The sequence below is a fragment of the Dipteris shenzhenensis genome, chromosome 7 (assembly GCF_047967505.1).
Source record: "Dipteris shenzhenensis isolate YYH24624 ecotype China chromosome 7, Dip_SZ_1.0, whole genome shotgun sequence".
NCBI classification, from domain to species: Eukaryota; Viridiplantae; Streptophyta; class Polypodiopsida; order Gleicheniales; family Dipteridaceae; genus Dipteris; species Dipteris shenzhenensis.
Window position 1 is genome coordinate 11815454 of NC_141602.1, and position 27043 is coordinate 11842496.

The following is a 27043-nucleotide window of genomic DNA, read 5'->3' on the forward strand; positions in this document are numbered from 1 at the left end:
ACAATGGGTGTTAGATATTGGAAATGGAACTAGCAGGCATATAAGAGAAGACACTGTTGCAATCCCATCAAAGATGCTTTTAAGGACAAACTCTATGGAAGGTCTGATTGAGTGGGTGTATACAGGACTTGCAAGGGTTGTGGATTATGCATCGTATTTTCGAGACCGCGCTATTCTCGCACCTCGAAACCTTGAAGTTGATGCAGTCAATGCTACTGCACTAAAGGCAATGCCCGGCGAGGAAAAGGAGTATCTAAGTGCAGACTCAGTAGAGAGCTCATGTGGAGATTCTTTTTTGTATGCAGTAGAGTATCTTAACACGCTCGATCTTGGTGGTGGATACCCACCTCATCGGCTGGTTTTGAAACAAAATGCTCCCCTCATTTTGTTGCGCAATCTAAATCCTCGACAGGGATTATGCAATGGGACTCGGCTGATATGCAAAGAGTTCCACACGAAGGTATTGGAAGTTGAGATTATCACTGGTACCAATGCTGGAGATAGGATGTTCATTCCAAGAGTAACTTTCATTCCCAGTAACTTGAAACTTCCATTCAATATGAGAAGAAGGCAATTTCCTGTTCGGCTAGCATTTGGCATGACGATAAACAAGGCACAGGGCCAAACAATGTCTATCCTAGGCTTATACTTGGCGACACCGGTGTTTAGTCACGGGCAATTATACGTGGCTTTCTCGCGTGTCCGATCATCAAATGCAGTCAAAGTATTCCTTCCAGAGAGTGTGGATCGGGTTAGTGATGAGGATGCTGAAATGAGTTGTACCACAAATGTTGTATACAAAGAGGTTTTACAATTGGCATCAAGAAGAACCTAGCAGTATGCCAATGCTCTTTGAAAGCCTCTTCAGACTTTGGTGGGTGACAAATTTTCACAGTCTTTTTTGTATCGTTGTGTTCTTTTAGGCGATCAAAGGTCTATCAATTGTAAGCCTTTGAAGTGTGGATTAAAAATTGGTGATGACTATTTTTGTATAATTTTCATGAGCTCATTCCATATTCCATTCAAACAATGTCGTCTCCAGAATTTTGACAATGTATGATTTTTGTGAGTTTTATGGGTTCACACATTGTTATTTTTTCTTCAAATTATGGATTATCAAATGTACTATAACTAATTTTCTTTTTAATTTGTGGCTTGGTGAAGCCTTTTAATTTCTTCTCTATATTTACGTTGACACATCTATTGTTACTGTAATATGATATGTATTGTTATTGTAATATGATATGATAGGATGGCAGCGTCATTTACATTCACCACCGAGACAACTGTACAGGTAGCAGGTACATAATTGTGTAGTAGTCAGTTGCTAAGTTGACTTATTTAATAGTATAGTCATTTACCTTTAGGAATATACAGATCCCGATGGTTGGAGAGCTGGGGTGCGCGCCCAGCTATTGGTTGACATCTTGGAATTGGAGAGCTTTATTGGGTAGATACCTATATATATATATATATATATATATTTTTTAAATTTTTTTCATATAGGTGAAAGCTACTTAGGTTACATATATAAGTGAATAAACATGATATTGTTTTCCTTTAGGGCGGTTCCCGACTCAAGTTTTGCAATGAATCTCCTCGGTCCAGCGTATGATGGGGTGGAACGTCTCAATCTTGGATATTTTGCCGTGAGTTCTCAGCGTCTTGCTGGGAATAATAGTCCCCAGACCATCTATGTGCGCTTCATTGGGTACCTGGAGCCGATGGGAACAGATGTATTTTATCGAGGGGCGAACGGAGACTTTGTATATGCATTTATGTACCACATACACACTCCTGTGCGCCAGCGTAAGTATTCTAATTAATGTGGAGTATTATTAAGACACAATTCTAAATTTTCTTTGATTTAATGATTATAATTCTTAAATGATCTTTTTGCCTTGCGTAGGTCGACGCCGCGCACGTGTGGTGGTGCGTGGGGTGGGACATAGACGTAGTCTATTTTCTTAGGGGAGCTGATATAGACACTCTGTATGTAGATATATGAATTTGTAAGATTTTGTAGTACTCTTTTATAGAGCGTATATTTTGTTAGGTATGCTAATTTTAAGTAAATCTTATTTTGTTGTGTTTATTGAAGCATGCACATATACGTTTATACTCAAACAAATTCATAAATTCTATTTATTTATACTCAAACACGTTTATTTCAAAAAAAATCATGAATTCTATAGACCAAGATTGATTGCGTTACAATCTAGCACTACATTGGCATACAATGCATTACGCACATAATCTTGCAAAATTCCATATATGAAAGCAAAGAGGGGATATGCATACAAACATGTTTAATACAAACGAATTCATGAATTTTATTTATTTATACTTAAACTAATGTATCCCATAAACCAACATTCATTGTGTTGCAATCTAGCACTACATTGGCATACAATGCATTACACACGTAATCTTGCAAAGTTCCATGTATGAAAGCAAAGAGAGGATATGCATACAAACGTGTTTAATTCAAATAAATTCATGAATTTTATTTATTTACACTGAAACTAATGTATCCCATAAACCAAAATTGATTGTGTTGCAATCTAGCACTACATTGGCATACAATGCATTACGCACGTAATCTTGCAAAATTCCATGTATGAAAGCAGAGAGAAGATATGCATACAAACATGTTTAATTCAAACAAATTCATGAATTTTATGCACTTAATCTTGCAAAATTTTATGTATGAAAGCAGAGAGGGGGTTTTAGGAAAGCTGTTGGACAAAATTACACTAAGTGAGCCAAGCCAAGCGGTTCCAGTGTTGGAACTTCAGAATTTCTCTTTTGAAATTAAAGATCCCACCTTGAGACCCAGCAGAGCGGGTCTCCAACCCGTCGTAGACGGGTCAGGCTACTCGTTCAGGGAATGCACTCTTAGGAAGCCCAGGACGCCAAGGTTCTTCTATGGCCAGCCTTGTTAGAGTGTTGCTTCTGCTGCCTCTGACATTGTCTCTCTCGCAAGCTCAAGGCAGCAGTCGCAAAGATCAACATCAGGTTTTCATCTTCACCTAGTCAGCTTGCTCCAAAGAATGTTGTAAATCTGCCACGCGCTTTTGAAATAGCATGCATGCGATCGTGCTGCCTCGCACACTTTGTTGACTTTGCTTTTCTGGACGGACAGGCAGCTTGCAGCAGAACGTGCGTGGCAGTGGATTGCAACTGTAAGCTAACTCATTTGCTCGACGGCTTTGTTCATGTGACTTTTGCCCGTCCAGAACATCGGACCCCCCCTTTTATCACCGTTATGAGCACATCGTTGACATGAATCTACAACTGCGGAAGATCACTTTGGCCATCAGGGAAAACAAAATCACCTGTCTCGGCAATAACCGTTTCCAAACGTGGTCTCATGATGCTTTCTAGGGTCTTTCTCACTATTTTTCCACAGATTGAAATGAATTCAGTCTCATTCTTTCATATCGATCCAACAAAGAAAAAGCTGCCTTTTTTCAGTTGGGGCACTCTTGCACCATTGTTTCCGTATTTACTCTTTGACTTGGCGAAGGACTCTTCGTATATTGGCCTTTTAACTGGCGCACCTTGACTCTGAGATGCAGAAGACAAAGATGGTGAATGGACTTCCACTCATTGGAGGCAATGATCGTGTCTGTATTACTTTTTAATGTGATCTCTGATCTTATCCCCCAACTCTCCACGTTCGTACCTCAAGCACTCTCTCTCTCTCTCTCTCTCACATTTACCACAGTGTCGGGTTTTGGTTTCTGAGTTTCCAGTTCCAGTTCCAGTTCTCACCCTGCTCCTGATAGCAGATAGCACATGATATGATATTTTTTGTACTTGTTTTTGCTTGAGCCATTGAGCTCTTTTTATTCAGCATAGTACTTAGCAAAGGGTCTTAGCGCACCCTTTGCCTCAGCCCCTTGTGGCTTGTATGAGTTTTTCTCTTTGGTGTCACTTTGTCCCATAGGCCCGTGAGGCCTTCTGTGGACGTTAATCTCTCTCTCTCTCTCTCTCTCTCTCTCTCTCTCTCTCTCTCGCCTCATCCGCTCAGCCTCGCCCTCAGCTGCTCTCTCACCCCTTTCAGCTCGTCCTCACCTACTCATCTCACCTCAATAGTCCTCAGCCTCACTACTCGACCCTTAATCTCTCTCTGACACTCAGCCTCATCGCTTGCCCTCACACTCAACTCCTATTTGGCCAAATGATGAAGCTGGGTTGACACGTCCCAGCACTCCTGAAACCTTTGATCTGAACACAACAAACGTGAAGAATCTGAGAAGGTTGCTGACCACCCAACCATGACATCTACGGGATGCGATCCCGAATCAAGAGATGTCCCCTCCGAGCCACGAGCTGAGCTATTGGCACGAACTCCCAACCAGATCCTAACCAACCTACCAGGTGGCGCTGTGAAGCTTGGGATCTGCTGCTGGGCCTTGGGCTACGCTATGATGCAGGCGCGCGTCTGCGACTCAATCTAGGATCAAACCTAGCACCTGGGAACGAGACTTGCTCCCATCGGCTCTCTGAGAACTGAACCTCTGGGCCCCTTTTATAGACTCGGGCCCCAAGCGCCAAAAATAGCGAAGACCTCTAACTAGTTTGTACCCTTGTCACTCAACCCGAGAATCAAGCCTGCCTAGCTCTAAGCCTCCCTAGGCTACCTGAGCTAGTCTTGTGTACCCAGTGCACCTCGGATACTAATCCGTGCACATGACATACTTCCCCTCCTCTAAGAACTCACTCCTGAGTTCGCTAAAAAACCAGGGAATGTTCTCTGGAGGTTCTGTAATGTCTCCCATGTTGCATCCTCCTCAACACGATCCTTCCACTTGATCTTGTATTTCGTGATAGTTCTATTACGAATCTGTCTTTCACGAAATTTAAGAATACACTTAGGTTCGTGTGGAATAAAAGTCAAATCGGTAACTTCTGTTATTTCTTGAGGAGAAACAAGTTGATCATCCGCACCCAATACTTCTTTCAGTTTGCTGACATGAAAGACTGGATGTACTTTAACATCAGGAGGCAATTCTAGTCGATATGCAACTGGTCCAATTCTTTTAATAACCTTGAATGGACCACAGTATCTGGGGGATAACTTCGGAACCAAATCAGTACTTAGGCTGTTGGATTCCTTGGGAATTCTCAAATATACCATCGTTCCTTCAAGAACTCTCTAGGTGAACGATGTCTATTAGCATAAAATCTGTCCCGATCTTGGGCACTTCTAATAGACTCCTTGGCAAACTGCAACATTTCCTGCATGTCTAGCAAGAAGGTCTTTGCCGCATCATTTTGGATTCCCTTTAACCCAACCATAACTGGTGACTTAGGTTGAAACCCGTACATAAGCATAAAAGGACTGTAATCTGTACTCGAATGCTTTGCACTGTTATAAGCAAATTCTATCATAGGTAGATAATCCTCCCATGAAGACTGTCTCTTAGAAACATATGCGTGAAGCATATCTTCAACCAATTGGTTGACCTTCTTTATACTACCATCAGTTTGTGCATGATCTGAGGAACTCATACTTAGAGGAGTTTCTAACTTCTCAAAAACAAGTGTCTAAAAGTTACTTGTAAACTTCGAGTCCCTGTCACTGACTATGTCAGAGGGCAAACCATACAGCTTAAACAAGTGGTTCACAAACTCGTGAGCCAGCTGAACAGCTAAAATAGTTGTTCTAGTAGGTAAGAATCTAGCCATTTTTGTCAGACGGTCAACGATGACTCAAATGGAGTCATGACCCTTGCGCGTTCGAGGCAAACCAGTAATAAAATCCATGGAAATACTTTCCCATTTATTACCTGGAATCTGCAATGGTTGTAATAAACCCGTGCTTCTAAGGCGTTTTGCCTTAGTAACCTGACAAACGCAACAACCTACCACATAGTTTTCAATAAATGCACGCATCTTAGGCCAATAAAAGGTATGCTTCACAAGAGACAAAGTCCGATGTATACTCGGATGTCTAGCACTAGGAGCATCATGACACTCCCAGAGAATCTTGGATCGAAGTTCCAGAACATCTGGCACACAAATCTTTCCATTCCAGAACAGCAAGCTGTTCCTAATCATCCACTGACCTCCCGCCGCCTGTATCGTAGGAGGCACAATCCTTGAGTCCTGGTCAACCATGGAGCTCCCATCCTGGACTTTCTGCCAATAAGAACTGAAATGACTATCAGTTGCGCAAAGCTCTCTCAAGGATTGAAATAGGTCTGAGGATATTTCCGTAAATGACATAGCATTTACAAACTTGACTCGACTTAAGGCATCCACTACACTATTCAACGAACCCTTGCGATAACATATTTCAAAATCAAAATCTTGCATTAATTCTGCCCATCTAGCTTTCCGTCCCCTCAAATCAAGACCCATCACACACATACTTGATTGACTGATGATCGGTCAATACAAGAAACTTCGAACCATACAAGTAGTATCTCCAAACCTTCAGGGCATACACTACTGCATAGAGTTCTTTTTCTAGTGTGGGCCAACGATATTGGGTGTCGTCTAGCTTCTTACTTTGAAAAGCTACAGGTCTACCCTCTTGGAATAAGGCTGCCCCGATCGCAAAATCACTCACATCGGCCTCTAAAACATAAGGCCGGGTAGGATCGGGTAATGCAAGAACGGGTGCTTCCTTGATAAAAAACTTCAAGGTTTCAAAAGCCTTGTTCAATGCATCATTCCAAGAGATCGGTTGGGTAGACCTGCGTCCACGACCTTTCAATATGTTTGTCAGGGGTGCCGTGATGTGTGAATAATCACGCACAGACTTCTGTAGAAATACCGTAAATCCTAGGAAAGAACGAAGTTGTTTCATAGTGTGAGGGATAGGCCATTCTAAAATCTTCTGGATACGATCCAGATCAATGCTAATACCTTCAGAAGAAATCTTGTGTCCTAAGTAAATGATCTCCTTCATAAAGAAGTCACATTTACTCATCTTGGCATAGAGCTTATGCTGTCTTAGAATAACTAAGACAATCCGGAGGTATCCCATGTGATCCTCTAGCGTTCGGCTATATACCGAGATGTCATCTAAGAACACTACAACGAATTTGCCCAAAAAATCTCGGAACAAATCGTTTCATCATTTGCTAGAAGGTGGCAGGAGCATTGGTCAGACCAAAAGGTAATACAAGAAACTCGTAGTGGCCATACCTAGTTCGGAATGCGGTTCTATCTATGTGTTTAGCATAGATACGGATTTGGTGATAACGCGTTCGCAAATCAATCTTAGTGAAATACTTCGCTCCGGCCAAACGGTCTATTAGATCATCGGAACGAGGTAGAGGGTATCGATTTTTAATTGTCACTTTATTCAATCGTTTATAATCTATACACATTTTCCATGTAGAATCTTTCTTCTTTCTTAAGAGAGCAGGTGCTCCCCAAGGTGATTTACTTGGGCGAATATAGCCCATATTCAAGTAATCCTGTAGCTGTGAAGCTAACTCATCCTCCTCAAGCTGGCTCATCCTATAAGGTGGAACACTAATAGGTTGAGCCCCAAGATCGTGTGTAGCCCAGCTGAGGAGACTGGTGTGGAACTTTCTTTGGTTTGGCTCAGATGGTTCCGGCACCACCAGAGCCCGGGTCGCCTGGTAGACGGTCATTCTTCCCCAGATAGAGGACAACTTCCCTTGGCATCTGACAGAGACAGATGCAGGAGCGATGACTCGACACCCAGTTTGGGAGATCATAGGGAGTATTGTAGGCTAGCATATCTGGACTTCCAGATGCGCGCAGACCTTAGGAGATCAGGCTTCTTCTGCTACCTAGACCCTAGCGGACATTTGGAGCACGATCATTCACACGCTCAAGGGTCAGTGGGATCAGATTCAGGGGGAGTCCCCGGCAGGGAAGAAGAAGAGACGGCGCTTCCTTCGCGACTGGGACCATTGAGAGCTGTTCTTCCAGCATTCTGCTCAGAGTCTTCAGTGGCATTACTCCCCCCCACCGTGGTTGTTTGTCCACACTTTGATGATTATGCCCTGAGAGGCTTGTAATTAGTATTTTGTTACCACGGGCTGTATCCATTTTGTGATTGCAGCCCGCTGGCCTTTAGGCCCTCTTGTACTCTCGTTTTCAAGCAATATAACTAGCACTACTTTTTGCGGAAAAAAAAAATAGGTTGAGCCCCAGGGACTAAGTCTATGCGATGATCTACTGCCCGTTCTGGAGGTAAACCTTCCGGCAGTTGAGCAGGGAATACATCCATGAAATCATCTAACAACGTTCTCAATTCACGGTATTCAAACACACTTAAATCATTCTTGTTACTAAGTTACCAACAAAGACAACAAATGAAGAAAGCGGAATCAAAACACACTGATAGACATCATAATGAGAAGTGTAATATATATTCCGAAGCTGCATCGCAGATACAATAGGTCCCTGAGAAGAGGGAATGTTATCACACTAAATACAAAATTGGGTGTCCTTTTCCAAAAAAGAAATAGTATGTTCCTTCCATCCAATCTGAATATCGTGGGTTTTAAACCACTCTATTCGATTAACAAGTCCACATGCTCCAAGTGCATGACATAGCACGTAAGAGCCGCTGTGTATTCTTGAATCCGGATAGAAAGGGATTCAATCTTGCGATCCCAAAAGTGCTTCCCACCTGGAAGCTAGGTATCGTGGACAGCCCCATCTTCTGCACAAGTTTGTAACTAACAAAGTTGTGAGAGCTGCCCGGGTCAAAGAGAATATGAACTCTTTGGTCCCTAACTTCTCCATAAACTCGGAAAAGATCATGGGAACCAAAAAACGAAGTATTAAAAGTGCAATTACAAGAAAGTGGGTAGGTAATGACATTTACAGAAATACCTGTTATCGCAACTTAATTAGCTCCCTTGGCTTTGGTACCCGGACCCGCCTGGAGCTTCTGTCCCGGCGCTTGCTTCTGGTTCTTGCGCTTAGGACAATCATTCTTAGTGTGGCCCCGCTCCTCATTGAATAAGCAACGTCCTTCCTTCTTTAGCTTCAAGGTACGAAGGAAACGGTCACGACCATTTTTCGCCTGAATCAAATGTTTCTTGGAGGCGTTGTCTATAGACTTCGTCTCCGCGATACCAGTGGTAGACTAGAAGAACTTCCGCTTGTTCTTCCCACCCGTGTCGGCAATTGTGGTTTCCTTTGCATTGGCCATGGTATCATCATAAATACGCACGTAATTCATGGCCTCTTGCAATGTGGTACACTTGTTGTTCTTGATCTGTAACTTGTACGAGTCAGGCAAACCATCCACAAAGAAACCTAACAAGGTCACTGGATCCATCTTTGTAGCTCTGGTCTGCAAATCCCGAAACCTCTGAAGATAAACCTCAAAAGTCAAATTCAGCTTGGACATATCGAGGGCTTTGAGCTTGCCTACGATATCATAATCTTCCTCCTCCTTCAGAAACTCTTTCCTGAAGAGCCCTTCGAATTCGTTCCATGTTGCAGGCTTGGGTTGGAGTTCCTTCCACCACAATAAAGCCTTTCTTGACATAAACCCGGCTGCAAGCTGTATTTTCTTGTCATCTGGATAAGGGTGAAACTGGAAGTGTACTTGCCACTTGTGCAACCAAGTGTCAACAACCTCCTTGATACGAGACTTCTGATCTCCGGGAAAAGGATCTGGAGTGATGTTCGAACCTAACACTGAAGCCATGGCATCCACATGCATGAGCGCCTGAACAGTGCTAGTCAAAAGTGTGAGTGTAGTCTGAATCCCTTGGAGTTGCTGTGTCAACCCCGTTTGATTCGTGTGAACCTGCTCAAACTTTCCATCAAGAGCAGTGGTGAATTCACTGAAGGCTTTCTTCGTAATCAGATGATCGTAGAGACCCTGGTCATCATCCGCATGGTAGTTCAAATCCTGGTCTCCCATCGCAAGCTCAGGGTCTACAGAATCAGCCATGACTGAAATCTGATCTGAAAAAAAGATAGGCTAGAGAAGAGAAACAAGCAGGTGGCCTCGGAGCTAGGAGGTAGAAACGAAGTGGAAACTGGCCAAGAAGGAGGCGATGGAAGAAGGGAAAGCTGGTCGATGAAGAAGGTAAGCTGGCTGAGTTGAGCTGATGATTCAGCTCAGATTCTGGAACCTGGAACTCCGCTCCTGGCTGTCCGTACAAAGTGCTGTAGCAGGCCGTACCAATGTTCTGGCTCCCGGGCGTGAAGGTGTAGAGGGCTGGAATCATGCGCAATCTGCAGGCTATGGGAGAAGGCAATTTGGCCGAACTTATAGCGGGAGAGCAGGCTTTTAGTAAAGCCCTGCTTTTCCAAAAGCTCACCCTCCAAAAACGGAGGGGTGGTGCTTTTTTAAAACCCCCAGGCCCCCCCGAAAAGCAGCTGACCCAAATTGCGATCTGTCCCTATCATGTTTCGCACCTTCCTGCGCTCCCCTTCGACCTGCCATCAAAACGCCTGAGCAGCCAGCCGACATGCGGGATCCCCTTGGGTTCGCCCCAACTTTACGCTCTCTCCTGACTCCATTCTGACGCCTCTACCTGGACCCCACTACTTCCTCCTAACTACACCTCTCTCCCTCTCTCACAACCTGTCACTTCTTGCAACGAAACCACCGTGCACTCTCTCTCTCTCCTTCCTTCTATCCCAATCTAATAACACTTCCTTTAAGCGATGAACCAGCAGACACTTGTAGGGTTTGAACACGAATTTCGAAATTAGGGCATACCTGGAGAAAGAATCGTCCAAAATTTTCGCAACAGAAGTTCCTACCTCAGGAGTTGGCTTTGATACCAACTGACACGTCCCAACACTCTTGAAACCTCTGATCTGCAAGCAAACACAAGAACACAACAAATGTGAGAATCTGAGTAGGCTGTTCACCACCCAACCATGACATCTACGGGATGTGATCCCGAATCAAGAGATGTCCCCTCCGAGCCACGAGCTGAGCTACTAGCACGAACTCCCAACCAGATCCTAACCAGCCTGGTGTCCCATACCGCCAGGTGGCGCTGTGAAGCCTGGGATCTGCTGTTGGGCCTTGGGCTACGCTATAATGCAGGCATGCGTCTGCGACTCAATCCAGGATCAGACCTAGCACCTGGGAACGAGACTTGCTTCCATCGGCTCTCTGAGAACTGAACCTCTGGGCCCCTTTTATAGACTCGGGCCCCAAGTGCCAAAAATAGCGAAGACCTCTAACTGGTTTGTACCCTTGCCACTCAACCCGAGAATCAAGCTTGCCTAGCTCTAAGCCTCCCCAGGCTACCTGAGCTAGTCTTGTGTACCCAGTACACGTCAGATACCAATCCGTGCACATGACATGGGTGCATGGGTTGGCGGTCCCTCATGAGGGATCGCAGCCCCTAGACTGTGATGCTTCACGTATCTGCCAAAAACAAAGAGAGATTTTGAATTAGCATCACAAAATGGGGGAAGGAGAGTGAGAGAATGACCAAGAAAAGGATAAGGGGAGAAACTAGAAAGAGGACAAGATTCCAAAGCAACTAACTCTAGACGATGTTAACACATGTGTCAAGAGGAGCGGGCTAGGTGTGGATAGCAAAGAAATAAGGAAGAATGCTATAGTATCCACCTCGGTGGTGCCGTCATCCTCATCATCATTATCGACATCCACCTTGGGGTCCTCAACATCGACTTTGACAGCCACAACAGGGTCTTCTACTTCGACCTCCACATTCACATCGACCGCTATGTTGACTACAATTGTTACACCAGTTTTCATTCCCTACTTCACAATCTCCAGATATCCATACTGGCCTACAGTACTCTCTCTCTTCCCTCTCACCCCTCCCTCTTAGCCAACCCTCCTTCCAGTATTCTACTGGAGTCACCGCATCACTGGTATCCCCTCTTTCTACTCAGCTCACTCGATCACCACCTACCATCCAACCCCACCCACCCTACCTTTGTACCAACTTCTAGTTCAAGATCCCGAGAGGACTGGGCTACCAATTGGTTGACTCACCAGATGTTTGGGAGTCTCTTCTCATAGAGGTACATAGCATTCGGGCACGTGAGGTGGAGTTGACTTGATTTGCATTCGGGCCCATTCACAATAGCAGTAGGCCAGTCTCATCTAGGAGCTTAGAAAGGACATCGTAGAGCTCAAGAAGGAGGCGTCTTCTTTGAGCATGGCCTCATGGGGCACACCAGGAGCAGTAGTGGAGGCCCATATAGCCAGCAGTCGGCTCCTGCAGTCGGCTCCTGCATTAAACACCGTTCTTGCATCACTGTGACACGTCTGTCATGGCTATGATTCCACCGGGTAGGAGATGACAACCGACTGGGTCACTGAACCTAGTGAGGGCCCACTTCCCCAATCAGGGGAGAATTTTCTTTAATACTTGGAGAACTGAAAGATACAAATAACACTCTTCAAGGGAGCACGGAAAACATGTTTTTGGAGAGTACACTATGCACACGTATTGCAGATTCAATGACCTGAGAGGCAACCCCAACCAAAACCAAGACTGTCCACACTGACGATGTAGGGCACGTCTGCAAGGCAAGGAAGAGGCTTGTGCTGTCCACTATTGTGTGAGTGAGAGTGAAAGTTGAGAGTAATAGAAGCTGAGAGAGAGCTGAGATATGAGTGAGAGAAAGACATCGGGGAACAACTTGCTCCTCCTGAGCATGCCGTTGAGGACTCATAGGATGAGGTAGATGAGGCAGAGGAGATTGATCCCAATGCTCTTTTTCAGTTGTTGGGAATGCCAAGTGCAGTGGGTGCCTTGTCATAGTTGCAATGGACTTTCAAAGAGATTATGCAAGCTCCTCCTACTTATATTGCTCCTCCTAGAAGCAGAAAGACCGCTGAAAAGAAGAAGCATAAGAAGACTCACATGCATGTATCTTTCAGTGGACAGCCACCAGAGATGCCCACAGTCACCCCTGTAGCGGGAAATGCCAATAATTTTCATTCAGTCAATCAAGGACAGCAATTCATTCCTCAGCCCATGATGCATCCATGATACTTTGGAGGGGGATCGGTTTTCCAGGCAATGGTGGGACAGCCCACAGAAGGTCCCAGATTGCCAGGCAGCTATGTGGGCAGCATGCAGCCTACGGAATGCAAAATTTCCAGCAGCATATGATGGGTGGAATGCCCCCTGCAAATGCCAATATGATGTACTCAAACGTTGGGATGCAACCTGGGATGATGGGCAATACTTGGAATATGCCACAGATGCAAGGAGAGGGGCCCGGAATGTTCAATCCCACTCCCCACTATGGGTATGGGTGGTAATGCTCAAAATGCAAGAGCAATGATGGCTCTTCCCTTTTTACAGCCCCCCGTTCATGATAATCTTACCCCTAAAGGCAAGCTAAAAGATTATAAGGAGGGAGGTGCAGTTGTGAAGTTTGAAACCTTCAATGGGATGCATGACAGATTGAACGCTTTGACATTTGTGCAACAATTTGATGCCGCCTACTCGGGTGGACACTTTACAGAGTCTTCCAAAGTTCAAAAGGCAGCCACCTTTTTGAAGGGCAATGCACTCCAATGGTGGACCAACTTACTTTTGCACCTACCACATGGGTTGAATTCAAATAGGTGTTCTCAGCCGCATGGTTAACTACTACTTTCGAGGTAGATATCATGACCACCTGGTACAAGCTAGAAGCAGCGAATTGCAATAATTTGGAAGACTACAATATGAAGTTTTGGGAAGCCTTGTTACCAGTGAATTCTTAATGGCATGTACCGCTGTCAAAACAAATTGAAAGGTACTACTGCGGGCTGCCAAAGGAGATTTGGGACGACTGCACAAAGACAAAGGTCTCCAACATGTCCCAGTTGATTGAGAATGCCACTACGGCTCATGCACTCATGCAAGGGAATGTTTTTGGGTTCAGGGGTAGCCAACAGGAGGCACCAAAGTCAAAGGGCAGCAAGATGGAATCTCTTGAGAAGTTTAGAAAGTTCTCGCAGCCTATGAAGTTTGTTGCAGGCTAGAGGCGAGTACCGTCTCGTACCCATATGTTAGATGAAGAAAAACAAATCCTTTATGATGCTAACAAATGCTATATTTGCAAGGAGGAGGGCCACAGGGCTTTTGAGTGCCCACATAAGAAGAGGAAGCTCCCTTGTATTGATTAGGGTGAGCACAAGAAGGAGAAGAGGAATGATCAGAAGAATAAGAAGCCTAAACCCACTACTAGTCTTTTGCCAGACTTGATCAGGGCTGTTCAGAGTACGGATGCTACAGAGTTATGTTGAGCATGGGGTAAGATAAGAGACCAAACAGCTTTGATGTTTTTCGATCCGGGAGCCTAGGCCAACTTTATTTCTCCAGAGCTGGCTGGAAAGTTGGGAATATGGGCTAAAGAGATGGGCCCCTTGTGTGATGGAGACATGGCTTGCCCGGGGCTCATCCAATTAGTTACTCCAGTGATAGGCAAGCTGAGAATGCACATTTAGAGCTATGTGGACACGGAAGAGTTATACATTATGCCGCTGAATGGTTGTGATGCGTTACTGGGAATACCCTGGCACTTTTGAGTTGGGGCTGTTTTGGATACGAAGAATAAAACTATCACAATCACTCACCGTGGCAAAACACTTGTTCTTGTACTTAGTGTTTGGATTTGAAAAGAAGTCTGTAGAAGAAAAGTTTCATTTTTCTGAGTAGTGGACAGATTTTCTTTCAGTTTAAGGAGTGTTTGTCTAACTGACTTCCACATGAGTTGCCCCTTGAACGGTTAGAAGACCATACGATAGACAGAATCCCTGGTAGCAGCCCACCTAATAGACCTCCTTACAGGGTCAGTTGGAGAAGGGGCTGATTTAGCTTAGCTCTTCACTCTACTGCTCACCTGTGCTTTTGGTCTAGAAGAAGGATGGATCTTGGCGGATGTGCATTGACTACCAAGCCCTCAATAAAATTACAACTAAGAACAGATTCCCTATACCCAGGATAGATGATATTTTGGATAGGTTACAGGCATGGAATGTCCAGCTGCATTGATATGAAGAGTGGTTATCACCTGATCAGAATTCAGCCAAAGGATGTGCACAAAACAGCATTTCATACCACATTTGGCCTATATGAGTTTCTTGTCATGCCATTTGGGTTAACGAATGCACCTGCCACCTTCAACAGAATGATGGACATGATTTTTAGAGAACAACGAGCACTTTCTTTGATGACATCATGGTGTTCTCTCAGGATGAGACTGAACATAAGAAGCACCTGGCAATTATTTTCGAGGAGCTTCGGAAGCATAAGTTGCTTGTCAATGCCAAGAAAAGTGAAATTTTCATGCATGAAATCCATTTTCTTGGGCACATTGTTTCCAAGGATGGAGTCAAGATGGACCTTTTCAAGGTAGAGGCTATTAGGAATTGGCCACACCTGAAGAACATCCATGAAGTACGTAGCCTTTTGGGCCTGTGCTCGTACTACAGGAGGTTTACCCGGTATTTTGCAGAGATTGCATCACCACGCCATGCCTTGTAGAAGAAAGGGGTGACTTCCCCCCCTTCTTTGGTGTGACAACCACCGCAGACACCCACTCTGTATCCTCCATAGGAAAGATAAAACCAGCAGCAAGTAACCTCTGAATCTCTATTTTCATAGCATCATTTCGCTTTGAAGGCAAACAATGAAGCAAATCACTAGGAATAATATCTTTAAATTCAACTAATAATTCATCATGGGAAACTTTATGCTTTTGACAAAACTTGGAAATACCTTTTCTTTTTCAATAGCATGATAAACAAAGTATCATAAGAACTCAGATTCATTGTGTTGCGGAAGTCGTTCCAGCCTCATCGAACAAATAACCAGCTCCAAACATGCACCAACGCCTACACCAAATCGGTAAGGCACTGCCAGGAGCTGAATATACCGCACCCTCTGCTGTGGAGGTCCTCCAAACTGCCCTGTGCTTCTCGTAGGCTTCAGCAGCTGCCCCTCCCAGCTGCTTTGTTGAGCACTCTTGCACTGCCTACTACAGCTCAATTACCATACAAAGGACTGCCTCAACAATCAAGCTGGGGGTTCCCTTTATACCCCACGACCGCCCGTGAACTGGCAGACTGGCCCAGGCTAATGGCCAACCAGACCAGGGCTGACTGGCCCTTCAAATGACTGACCCCACCTTAGGCTTCTGCTGACCAGCCCTTTTGTGGGGCATGACCTACGCTGACTGGACGACCTGCAGCAGGCCTATATAAGGCCCTGCCCAGGCTCCTAATGGCCCCTTTTCTGGGTGCTTCTACTGCCCCAGCCAGGGCCTTTTCTGGCCCAATATCCATGGCCTCTGCCAGTCCCACATACTGGCCCATATAGCAGCCCATGTACTGCCCTTCTGCTTGTCCTCCTTGCTGTATGTATATATGGCTATATGTGCTTTATGTGCATGTGCGTGTGTATGTATGTATGTGTGTGTTGTTGGAGTTCGGGAGCCAGGATTATGCAGGGTGCATGAGGCTATGTGGGGATAGAATCAGGCGTGGAGAGAACCTCCTTGTTAGATTTGGGTGACCTAAACAACAAATGATGTTTTCCCCCGTCTCATAGACTCAGCCATGGATCTTGAATTGTAAACTATCAGAAGTTGACTTGCAAGCTAAGTAATGCTCACATCATCCTGATGCTATGCAAATGCTAAGTCTTACTATGATTTATTTTAAGTGTGGCTTGAGGCATGGCTGGTGTCACCCTGTGATTGCATTGATTACAAATGATCATTAGGCCTTCATGCTTGTATTGCTTTTTTTAAAAAAAAAGTTAGTTTTTACGCACCTACCCATGGTCCTATTGAGGGGCATACTGCCCTGGACCGAGACTCACACACACCTACACACGCATCCGATCAACCACCGGGCTAGGACACCAGGCCCATTCATGCTTGTATTGTGGGGTCGTAAACTTTTATTTTTCTAAAAGTGGCACTGTACCTTATGGCTTGTAAACTTCATGCTTGTATTGTTGGGTCGTAAACTTTCAATTTTCTAAAAGTAGTACTGGACCTTATGGCTTTTGACGATGATTGATCAGCTCTTGGAATACGTTATGGCAAGTATTGTGGAGTTAGTTGGACAGGATGTGCCGGTGAAAAACCCTGTGATGAGCTGGATAGCTGCTGTAAACAGCATGATGTATGTGTGGAGAAGAAAGGTGAGCACAAGCCCACACAGGGTAGATTACTTTGCCAACTTTGCCGTTGCATTTAAAGTTTTAACTCCTTGATTTTTACTTGATGACTTCTGGCAGGGGTTTTGAATATCGCTTGCCATGATAAGTTCAAAAAATGCATGCGGAAAGTTCAGAATTCTGGGAAAAGAGGATTTTCAGACACGTGTCCATACGACGTAGCAATTCCTCTGATGACTCAGGGTATGGATATGGCGATCTTCTTTAGTCAACTGGGCAGTGGGCACACCTCGAAGTAGAACCTCAGCTTTGGCAAGAGGTATTGATGATCAGAAAGCCATGCAAACTGAAACAATTGGGGACAGTACTATCAAGTGTTTTCGATGCTCTTTTTTACATATTCACAACTCGGCATGTTGGTGCATTACAGAATTGTAGCATGGTTGTGGGTGGCCAGTTATTTTTTAATTTAAGATGACAATTTGCATGAATTGAAGCACAAATACAAGGACCTTATGATATATCCTTAAATCTTGCAAAAATTGATACTTAAGGACTTATAGTATATCCTTGTTAGAGATTCATTATGTATCTGTAATTTTTTGGGATGATTGACAAATGCAGTTCTTTGCCCACCAGATAGTAACTTCCTGTTGTAACCTTCAGATTCCATTCTTTTGACAAGTCCACAGCATCCCCTGTACTGTTATTGATTTTGGGTGAAGGATTTGAGAGAAGGATTTAACTTGTACATTCTTGTATGCATAGCAAGGTTGAGAACAGACATGGATCTCCTTGAACTAGATTAGTCAAGGTTGGTCATTCATGTCAAAAATTATAGAGACTGAGAGGTCCTTGTAGGTGAATGCGGAAAAAACTGACCCAAAAGAAAGTTGAGAAAGAGGTTGTGACAATAATAACTGTGAAACATTTTGTAAATAGGGTTGCACTCTAAAAAGGATGGGCAAGGAATAATTTAAACAACTTCAACCCTTGATCAAGAAATTAAGGTACATGCAAACTCTAGTTAGCACAAAAAACTCTTTTCATTATTGATTTGTGGTGGTACTAACAGTTATTCCTTCTCTTTCTTGGTTGCATAATTCATGCAAACTCTAGTTAGCACGAAAAACTCTTTTCATTATTGATTTGTGGTGGTACTAACAGTTATTCCTTCTCTTTCTTGGTTGCATAATTGATCATTGAGTTCAATGCAATCTTTAATTCCATACATGGCTCAATTGAGAGCATTTTGATGTCAAAATAGAGAGATGCACATATAAATGCTTCCATGGTTCTCTTTTTTCCAATTCAATTTATTGATGGTGATAAGAATGACCGATGGTTTACATTCAAAATGTCCAATGTTGAACTAGCATAAAAAATTGGCTTGGTGAGGAGGATGCAAAGGGTGTATACTTATCATGTAGTTGGATCATCTTTGACCATATGAAGAGAGTACATGGATGAGCTACTATGGATGCATACATTTATGATTCAAGATAGCTTATTTTGTCTATTTTAATCTTTTTCTAAGCCAATAAATTTGGTAATTTGTAAATGTTAATAGGAAAATGTGCTTTGCTTCACAATGTGCAATACCTTCAATAATAGGAAATTATCAACTTAGAGTGGAGGACATAATTGCCAAAATAAAAATTTGGGGGGATGTTCAATAAGGTTTTAGGGAAGCATGGTATCTAAATAGTTTTCTTCCATGGGTTCATGTTACATGAAGCAATTGATAATTGCAAGGCTATGAGGTAGGTATAGCTAGAGGATTGCATGATGCTACCCTGCGAAAATATTAGATGTGAAATCTAATGTGACAAGTGCATAGAGCGCAAGCTAGTGAGAGCAATTTTTCTTTTTGGAGCGCTGCTAAATTCCCTCTGGATCAAAAGATAAGGCCCCTGGAAGGATAGCTAGTTTTTTATCACAAGAGAGGGGAAAAATGATGATGGTGGCACAGTGATGATGTGGCACTATGGGTCACATTTTATGTGCCTATGGAGAGAACTGTGCCTAGGAGGCACTGCTTATGTGGCACCCTCTATTGACATGCATTGGCTAGATGTGCTTAGTAGGAGTTGTGCCATGTGGCACTTGGTGACATGGCACTATTGAGACTGGGCACTGGTTGTTGACATGGCAATTGATGACATGGCATTGCCACATGGATGCTGATGTGGAAGATAAAGTGCCAAGACAGTCATGAGTAGATGGATGATGTGGTAGGTGGTCTAGTTAGATGATGATGTGATAGCAATCGGCCTACTAATGTGGAAGTCTCGAGGTCAGCTGATGTGGTTGGATAAGGTGCCATTGTGGCACAGATGATGTGTCAATCTTTGAAAAATTTACCATGTGGCAATCGGTGAGACACCACCAACACCTATTTCAATAATTTTGGACTTTTTCAGTTGTTTTTGGACGAAGCCCAAAAATCCTTCCCAAATGAAAAGTTTACTTTGTGAAAATATCCTTCCCAAATCAAAATTTTACTTTCTGAAAATATTCTTCCCAAATCAAAAGTTCACTTTGTGGCACTATCATATTCACGTAAAAATCTTCTTTTGCACTAACATGCAAGAATTTGAAATAATCCTATTTTAGAAATTCTAGCTATACCTAAGTTATTTGTTAATTTAATTATTTTTAATATTTTTCCTTGACGTGATAAATTTATAAATCCATGAAAGGAGACTTAAATATTTCATGTAAATAACATTGTCACTCGCAATATGCACAAAATTTTTAAAACTTTTAATAAATAGAAAAACGACATGATGCCATAAGACCCAAGTTTTGTATTGAACCAAAGAATTATAATAGCAATTATAGCTATCATTATATGTTTACATTGAGAGACGTTGCTTTCACTTGGAGTCTTTGTATAAAATGATATAGATTGAACATATGTTTACAATTTAAATTGTTGCTCTTAAAGAGCCTCTTCATGCCATCTGCATAATTTGACTCCCCATTGTCTTATTGCTCAATGTGACAGTCCCTTGCCAGCTGGCATCTGCATTACTCCCACTTGTCTTGCCAAGCCTTGCCCCTTGGGTGCATTGACTCCCCATTGTCTTATTGCTCAATGTGACAGTCCCTTGCCAGGTGCCATCTGCATTAACTTCCTATTGTCTTGCCAACAAGCCTTGACCCTTGGGTGACATCTAGTGCATATTTTGACTCTCATTTGACATAGGAGATGATGACTCTGATTATAATTGTCAATTGGATTCTTGCCTAGTACCCAAATAAAATCCTTCAATACAAAGCTTTAATAATTGGACTTCAATACAAAGCTTTAATCATGGACATTCTTCATTTGCGCTGTCTCCTTCTACTTCCTCCATGGCGAGCATCCTTAAAAATTCGTGTATATGCAAAATAATTTGCTGTGGTATTTTTATTTTTCCTTCTATCTCATATCTCATGCGCTTCTTTGATTTCTTTGCCTTGAATGCCAAGACACTATGATTATCTCCGTCGAAACTTGTGAGACCGCTTCATCATTTGCGACCCACTCCTTCATTATACAATTAGTATACAATGTGTTGTTATCCATATTCTCCTTCCTACCCTTTGGCTCATACCATACCGCTGTAAATTTGTAGCTCTCCCTTGATCATCTCTTTGCACATCAACTACTTTTGCAACCCAAAACTTCACATTCTCATATTCATCATCCAATGGCCATACCACAACAAAACAATCGACCTCTATATCTACTTGTGGCATAAATTCTCTCTTCTTCGGTCCACAATATGGACGTGGGAGTAATGATATAAATTCATTTTCAAAGACTATGGCTGGGGGCGCAAATCATTATGAACATTTGGCCAAAATATATTGCATTCTTCCTTGACATCCTTTAAGCCTCGTATTCTCTCAAGGTCCTTTATTAATTTTCGTGGCTTGTTAATTACAGTGGTAGTGTGTTCTCTCCAAGTAGGCTTCGAATCAGGATATCTCTAGAGCATTTCCTCTTTGTATGTAATAAATGCTTTTAATCCTTCTATTTCACAGTTAGACCTCTCATTGAATTCTTGTATAGGAGCCCATGCTGGATACCTTTCCTTGCTGGGAATTGAAGTTAAGAGACTGTAAGGTTCTTCAGGTTCCCATTTTGTATCATGAGAATACTGTTGCCATTGCATTACGGGTTTTTCAACTTAAAAAAGAAAACGAAAGTAGTGTGGATTGGTATGACCTGTCAATGCATCACCACCCGTTTGTATGAAAGGTAGAATGAAGCTCTTCCAATCATACATTCTTTCGAGCCTCTCACATACTGTACTTTCCTTACAACCACCAACTTGCTTGCCACATCTTCTTACTAAGTCATCTATTGTCTCCACATCCTTGCATTTAAGCTCTCTTGAGACTGTGCTAAAAACCTGATCGATATCCTCATGTGTATGCCCAACATACAAAAATCCACATTTGACCTCATTGAAGATTCGATGAGTAACTAGCATGGAGCAGAATGCAAACATGAGTACATTCTTATTTTCTTGCCAGCAATTATCAGCTTGTATTCTCAAAGTCGGTGGTAGGCGACCTTTTTCTACATATACATTGCAAATTGCCTTCATAATAGATGTTACAACTTGATTGGTATCATGTAGATGCAAGGAATCAATCCATATATCTGCAAAGAACTTCATTCCATGCACTAACACTCCACATAGATGTGTCTTTAGAAAGTGCTTTCCTTGTAATTTAGGTGTTTAACATACTCTTAGGACCATTCAATGAATTCAATATTCTACGAGAGTATTGAGAACCTTGAGACTCTTCTTGCATGGCTTTCACAAATCCACAAGCTTAATTGACACCAAGTTTGTTAATATGCATAAACTCATCCACACTTGACAAGACATTGCTATTGAAACCTTTGTCCTTCTCACTATGCAAGAATTCATCCACCCCAGATAAGGCTTCGCTTCTAAAATCATTTTGTTTCTCGGAACCAATGAACTCATCCACTCCAGATAAGATGTCACTTCTATAATTGAGTACATTGAAATCATCCATGTTTGAAGTGATAGAGCCTGGCACATGGGCACACTTTTTAGGTCCTTTGATATTGTAGTATACCTTGTCTTTATCATTGAAAACCACTTGCCTCTTTCTCATGTTTAAAAATTGCATGCTCCATCTCATATTCTTGCCTACCTCATAGTAGGGATCACATAAGGATGTTATGTTATCAACCATACCATCATCAGTGACTTTTAGAATCCTCATCTATGCAAATGACCATTGCTCCACTTGTTCAAATCCCAATACTTCACCTTCTGCTAAAGTCTTATTTGCAAATGATCTCATTTGTAAAATGTCCCCTATAGTAAAATCCAAGGTGGTGCACTTTGTATTCTTGATAATGTCTGTTGCATAAGTCTCATCTTTGTCCCATGCTATAAATGATTTGTTGGATGTATTGTAGGGCATAACATCTCCAAGTGTTTCCATATCTCCACATTTATTCTTTAGCTCAACATGTGTGCTAAGAATCTTGATACAGTAATTGCCACCTTATCTTTGCCAAGTCTTCAAAAGTGGCAAACTGAATTGGGATCAATATCATGGATTGTAGCAAATGTAACGACTTCTCTTTTGCTACATAAAATCACATCCATCCCTGGAATCTATAGCCATCTCCTTTGTGAGAGTCCTTTTCAAGCAAGCTGCAGTAGTAACAATTACATAAATATTAGTCTCTTTTTAATAATCTCCTCATTTATTATAATTTTTAATTCGTACTTAATTTATTAGTGGGAGAAGTTATCTGGTCAAGTACTCATAAGATGAAGATGCCACTTTGCATGCAACTCAATAACACCTATGTTGAGGTGCGTCCAAAGTATTGTGCCCATCGGCTATGCTTTGCATGGTATATCATGAATTAAACACCATTTGTGCCTTAGTGTCATACACAACCATAAAAAACACGGTCCTAGGTGTCTTATTCAAACAAGTACTTATCGGATGGGGGATCCACTTTGCATGCAAGTTAGATATGCTTTGCATGATCGATCATGCATTATACACTATTTTTCCCCTAATGATATGCACATCCATAAAAAAACACGCCCTTAGGTGTGTTATCTGACCAAGTACTTATTGGATGGGTGTGCCTCTGTGAAAACAAGTCAATACCACTGAGGTTGAGGCATAGGAAAAGTATTGTGCCCATCGGATATGCTTTTCAAGGTCGATTGAGCATTAAATACCATTTTTGCCTTAGTGTCATGCACATCTGTAAAAAAAACACGCTGCTAGTTATGTCATCCGATCAAGTACTTATGGGATGGGCATGACACTTTGTATGTAAGTCAATTCCACCTAGTTTAAGGTGTGTGCAAAGTATTGTACCCATCAGATATGCTTTGCATTGTTGATCAAGAATAAAATACCGTTTTTGCCTTAGTGTCATGCACAACCATAAAAAAACATTGTCCTAGGTGTGTTATTCAAACAAGTACTTCTTAGATGGGGGCTCCACTTTGCATGCAAGTCTATTTCAACTAGGTTGAGGTGCGTGCAAAGTATTGTGACCATTGGATATGCTTTGCATGTCAATCATGCATTATACACCGTTTTTCCCCTAGTGATATGCACATCCGTAAAAAAGCATGCCCTTAGGTGTGTTATCTGACCAAGTACTTATCGGATGGGTGTGCCTCTTTGAAACATGTCAATACCACCTAGGTTGAGGCATAGGAAAAGTATTATGCCCATCAGATATCCTTTGCATTGTCGATCGAGCATTAAATACCATTTTTGCTCTAGTGCCATGCACATCCGTTAAAAAACATGCTGCTAGGTATGTTATCCGATCAAGTACTTATGGGATGGGTGCGCCACTTTGCATGTCGGTTCATTCCACCTAGTTGAAGGTGTGCGCAAAGTATTTTTCCCATCGGATATGCTTTGCATTGTCGATCAAGCATAAAACACCGTTTTTGCCTTAGTGTCATGCACAACCATACAAAAACACGGTCCTAGGTGTGTTATTCAAACAAGTACTTCTTAAATGGGGGCTCCACTTTGCACGCATGTCCGTTTCAACTAGATCAAGGTGCGTGCAGAGTCTTGTGACCATCGGATATGCTTTGCATGGTCGATCACGCATTATCCACCATTTTTCCCCTAGTGATATGCACATCCGCAGAAAAACACGCCCTTAGGTATGTTATCTGACCAAGTACTTATCGGATGGGTGTGCCTCTTTGAGAACATTTCAACACAACCTAGTTTGAGGTTTAGGAAAATTATTGTGCCCATTGGATATCCTTTTCATGGTCGATCGAGCATTAAATAGTATTTTGGCTCGTGTCATGCACATCCATAAAAAAACACGCTGCTAGGTATGTTATTCGATCAAGTACTTATGGGATGGGCATGAAAATTTTCATGTAAGTCAATTCCACCTAGTTGAAGGTGTGTGCAAAGTATTGTGCCCATCGGATATGCTTTGCATTGTTAATCAAGCATAAAACACCATTTTTTCCTTAGTGTCATGCACAACCATAAAAAAACATGGTCCTAGGTGTGTTATTCAAACAAGTACTTATCAGATGGGGGCTCCACTTTGTAAGCAAGTTTGTTTCAACTAGGTTGAGGTGCGTGCAAAGTATTATGACCATCGTATATGCTTTGCATGGTCAATCATGCATTATACAACGTTTTTCTTATAGTGATATGTACATCTGCAAAAAAACATGCCCTTAGGTATGTTATCTGACCAAGTACTTATCGGATGGGTGTGCCTCTTTGAAAACATATCAATACCACCTATGTTGAGGCATAGGAAAAGTATTGTGCCCATCAAATATGCTTTGCATGGTCGATCGAGCATTAATTACCATTTTTGCCTTAGTGTCATGCACATTCGTAAAAAAACACGCTGCTAGGTATGTTATCCAATCAAGTACTTATGGGATGGGCACGCCACTTTGTATGTAAGTCAATTAAACCTAGTTTGAGGCATGTGCAAAATGTTATGCCCATCATATAAGCTTTTAATTGTTGATCAAGCATAAAACACCGTTTTTGCCTTAGTGTAATGCACAACAATAAAAAAAACACGGTCCTAGGTGTGTTATTCAAACAAGTACTTATCCGATGGGGGCTCCACTTTGCGCACAAGTCTGTTTCAACTAGATTGAGGTGCGTGCAAAGTATTGTGACCATCGGATATACTTTGCATGGTCGATCATGCATTATACACCGTTTTTCCTATAGTGATATGCACATCCGCAAAAAACACGCCCTTAGGTATATTATCTCACCAAGTACTTATTGGATGGGTGTGCCTCTTTGAAAACATGTCAATACCACCTAGGTTGAGGCATAGGAAAAGTATTGTGCCCATCGGATATGCTTTGCATGGTCGATCGAGCATTAATTGCCATTTTTACCTTAGTGTCATGCGCATCCGTAAAAAAACACGTTGCTAGGTGTGTTATCCGATCAAGTACTTATGGGATGGGAATGCCACTTTGCATGTAAGTAGATTCCACCTAGTTTAAGGTGTCTGCAAAGTCTTATGCCCATCAGATATGCTTTGCATTGTCGATCAAGCATAAAACACCATTTTTGCTTGTGTAATGCACAACCATAAAAAAACACGGTCCTAGGTGTGTTATTCAAACAAGTACTTATCGGATGGCGGCTCCACTTTGCACACAAGTCTTTTTCAACTAGGTTGAGGTGCGTGCAAAGTGTTGTGACCATTGGATATGATTTGTATGGCTGATCACGCATTGTACACTATTTTTCCCCTAGTGATATGCACATCTGCAAAAAACACGCCCTTAGGTATGTTATCTGACCGAGTACTTATCGGATGGGTGTGCCTATTTGAAAAAATGTCAATAACACCTAGGTTGAGGTGTAGGAAAAGTATTGTGCCCATCGGATATGCTTTGCATGGTCGATCGAGCATTAAATACCATTTTTGCCTTGGTGTCATGCACATCTGTTAAAAAACACGCTGCTAGGTATGTTATCCGATCAAGTACTTATGGGATGGGCATGCCACTTTGCATGTAAGTTAAATCCACCTAGTTTAAGGTGTGTGCAAAGTATTTTACCCATCGGATATGCTTTGCATTCACTCGTCTCATAGTGTGTTCACTTGTCTGGAGTGTTGTGGCAGCTATCAAGCTGGTTGAGGAAGTCATGCTTTGAATTTCCCCAAGTTGCCAATCTAAGCCATGCCTAAAATTACCGACTAGTACCTACTCAGAGTTAGTCCATACGCTCACATACGGTTTCACATCATTACATTACCTGAAACCTTACGTTCATCAGTTCAGTGAGCAGAATTCAGAGACTTCAGAGGCATTGCAGATTGTTTTAGTGGGCAGATAGCACCAAATTTGATTTCACACACACATGCCACCATTGTAAAGCTTATTCAGCTATCTCACGGCATTGTGCACATCATTTCAGGCTTGTAAAGCCTCTTGGCTATTCCCAACATCATTGCCACAAGCCTTGTAACACAGATCATATTTTATATATTGCAGTTCTTCACCAATAGTTCAGAGATTTTACTTGCCGCAGTCAGTGTTTTTGCAATTGATTCATACAGAGATTTTTCACGACACTTTGAGTACATTTCTTGCACCATGTTTATGACTAGCAACCTCAATCTGGAGGCATCTGCTAAGCTAGACAACTCCAATTACGGTACATGGAAATACCAAATGGAGACCATTCTAGTACTTCAGGACAAATGGGGGTATGTCGATGGATCTACACCTAGACCATTGGACAATCCAGCCAGCTCTACTCCACTTATTATCACAGCACCAACAGTGAGATCTACAGCTACACAAATAGTTTTTGCACTTGTAGCAGATCTTGCCATTGCTCGAGCTTAGGTAGAATGGGATAAGAAAGACAAGTACGCCTATCATCTAATCAAGCAGATT

The 27043-nt window shown here is 42.5% G+C and overlaps 1 protein-coding gene across 1 annotated transcript; it reads left to right on the forward strand.

The window, feature by feature from the left end:
• The first annotated feature begins 2894 nt into the window (after positions 1-2894).
• Positions 2895-17521, forward strand: LOC147899952 (putative phospholipase A2 homolog 1). The gene is made up of 4 exons (XM_087377435.1): positions 2895-3018; positions 3146-3185; positions 16992-17111; positions 17208-17521. The coding sequence occupies exons 1-4, from the start codon at positions 2929-2931 to the stop codon at positions 17384-17386; spliced, it is 429 nt and encodes a 142-aa protein (XP_087233561.1). The 5' UTR covers positions 2895-2928; the 3' UTR covers positions 17387-17521.
• Positions 17522-27043: the final 9522 nt, after the last annotated feature.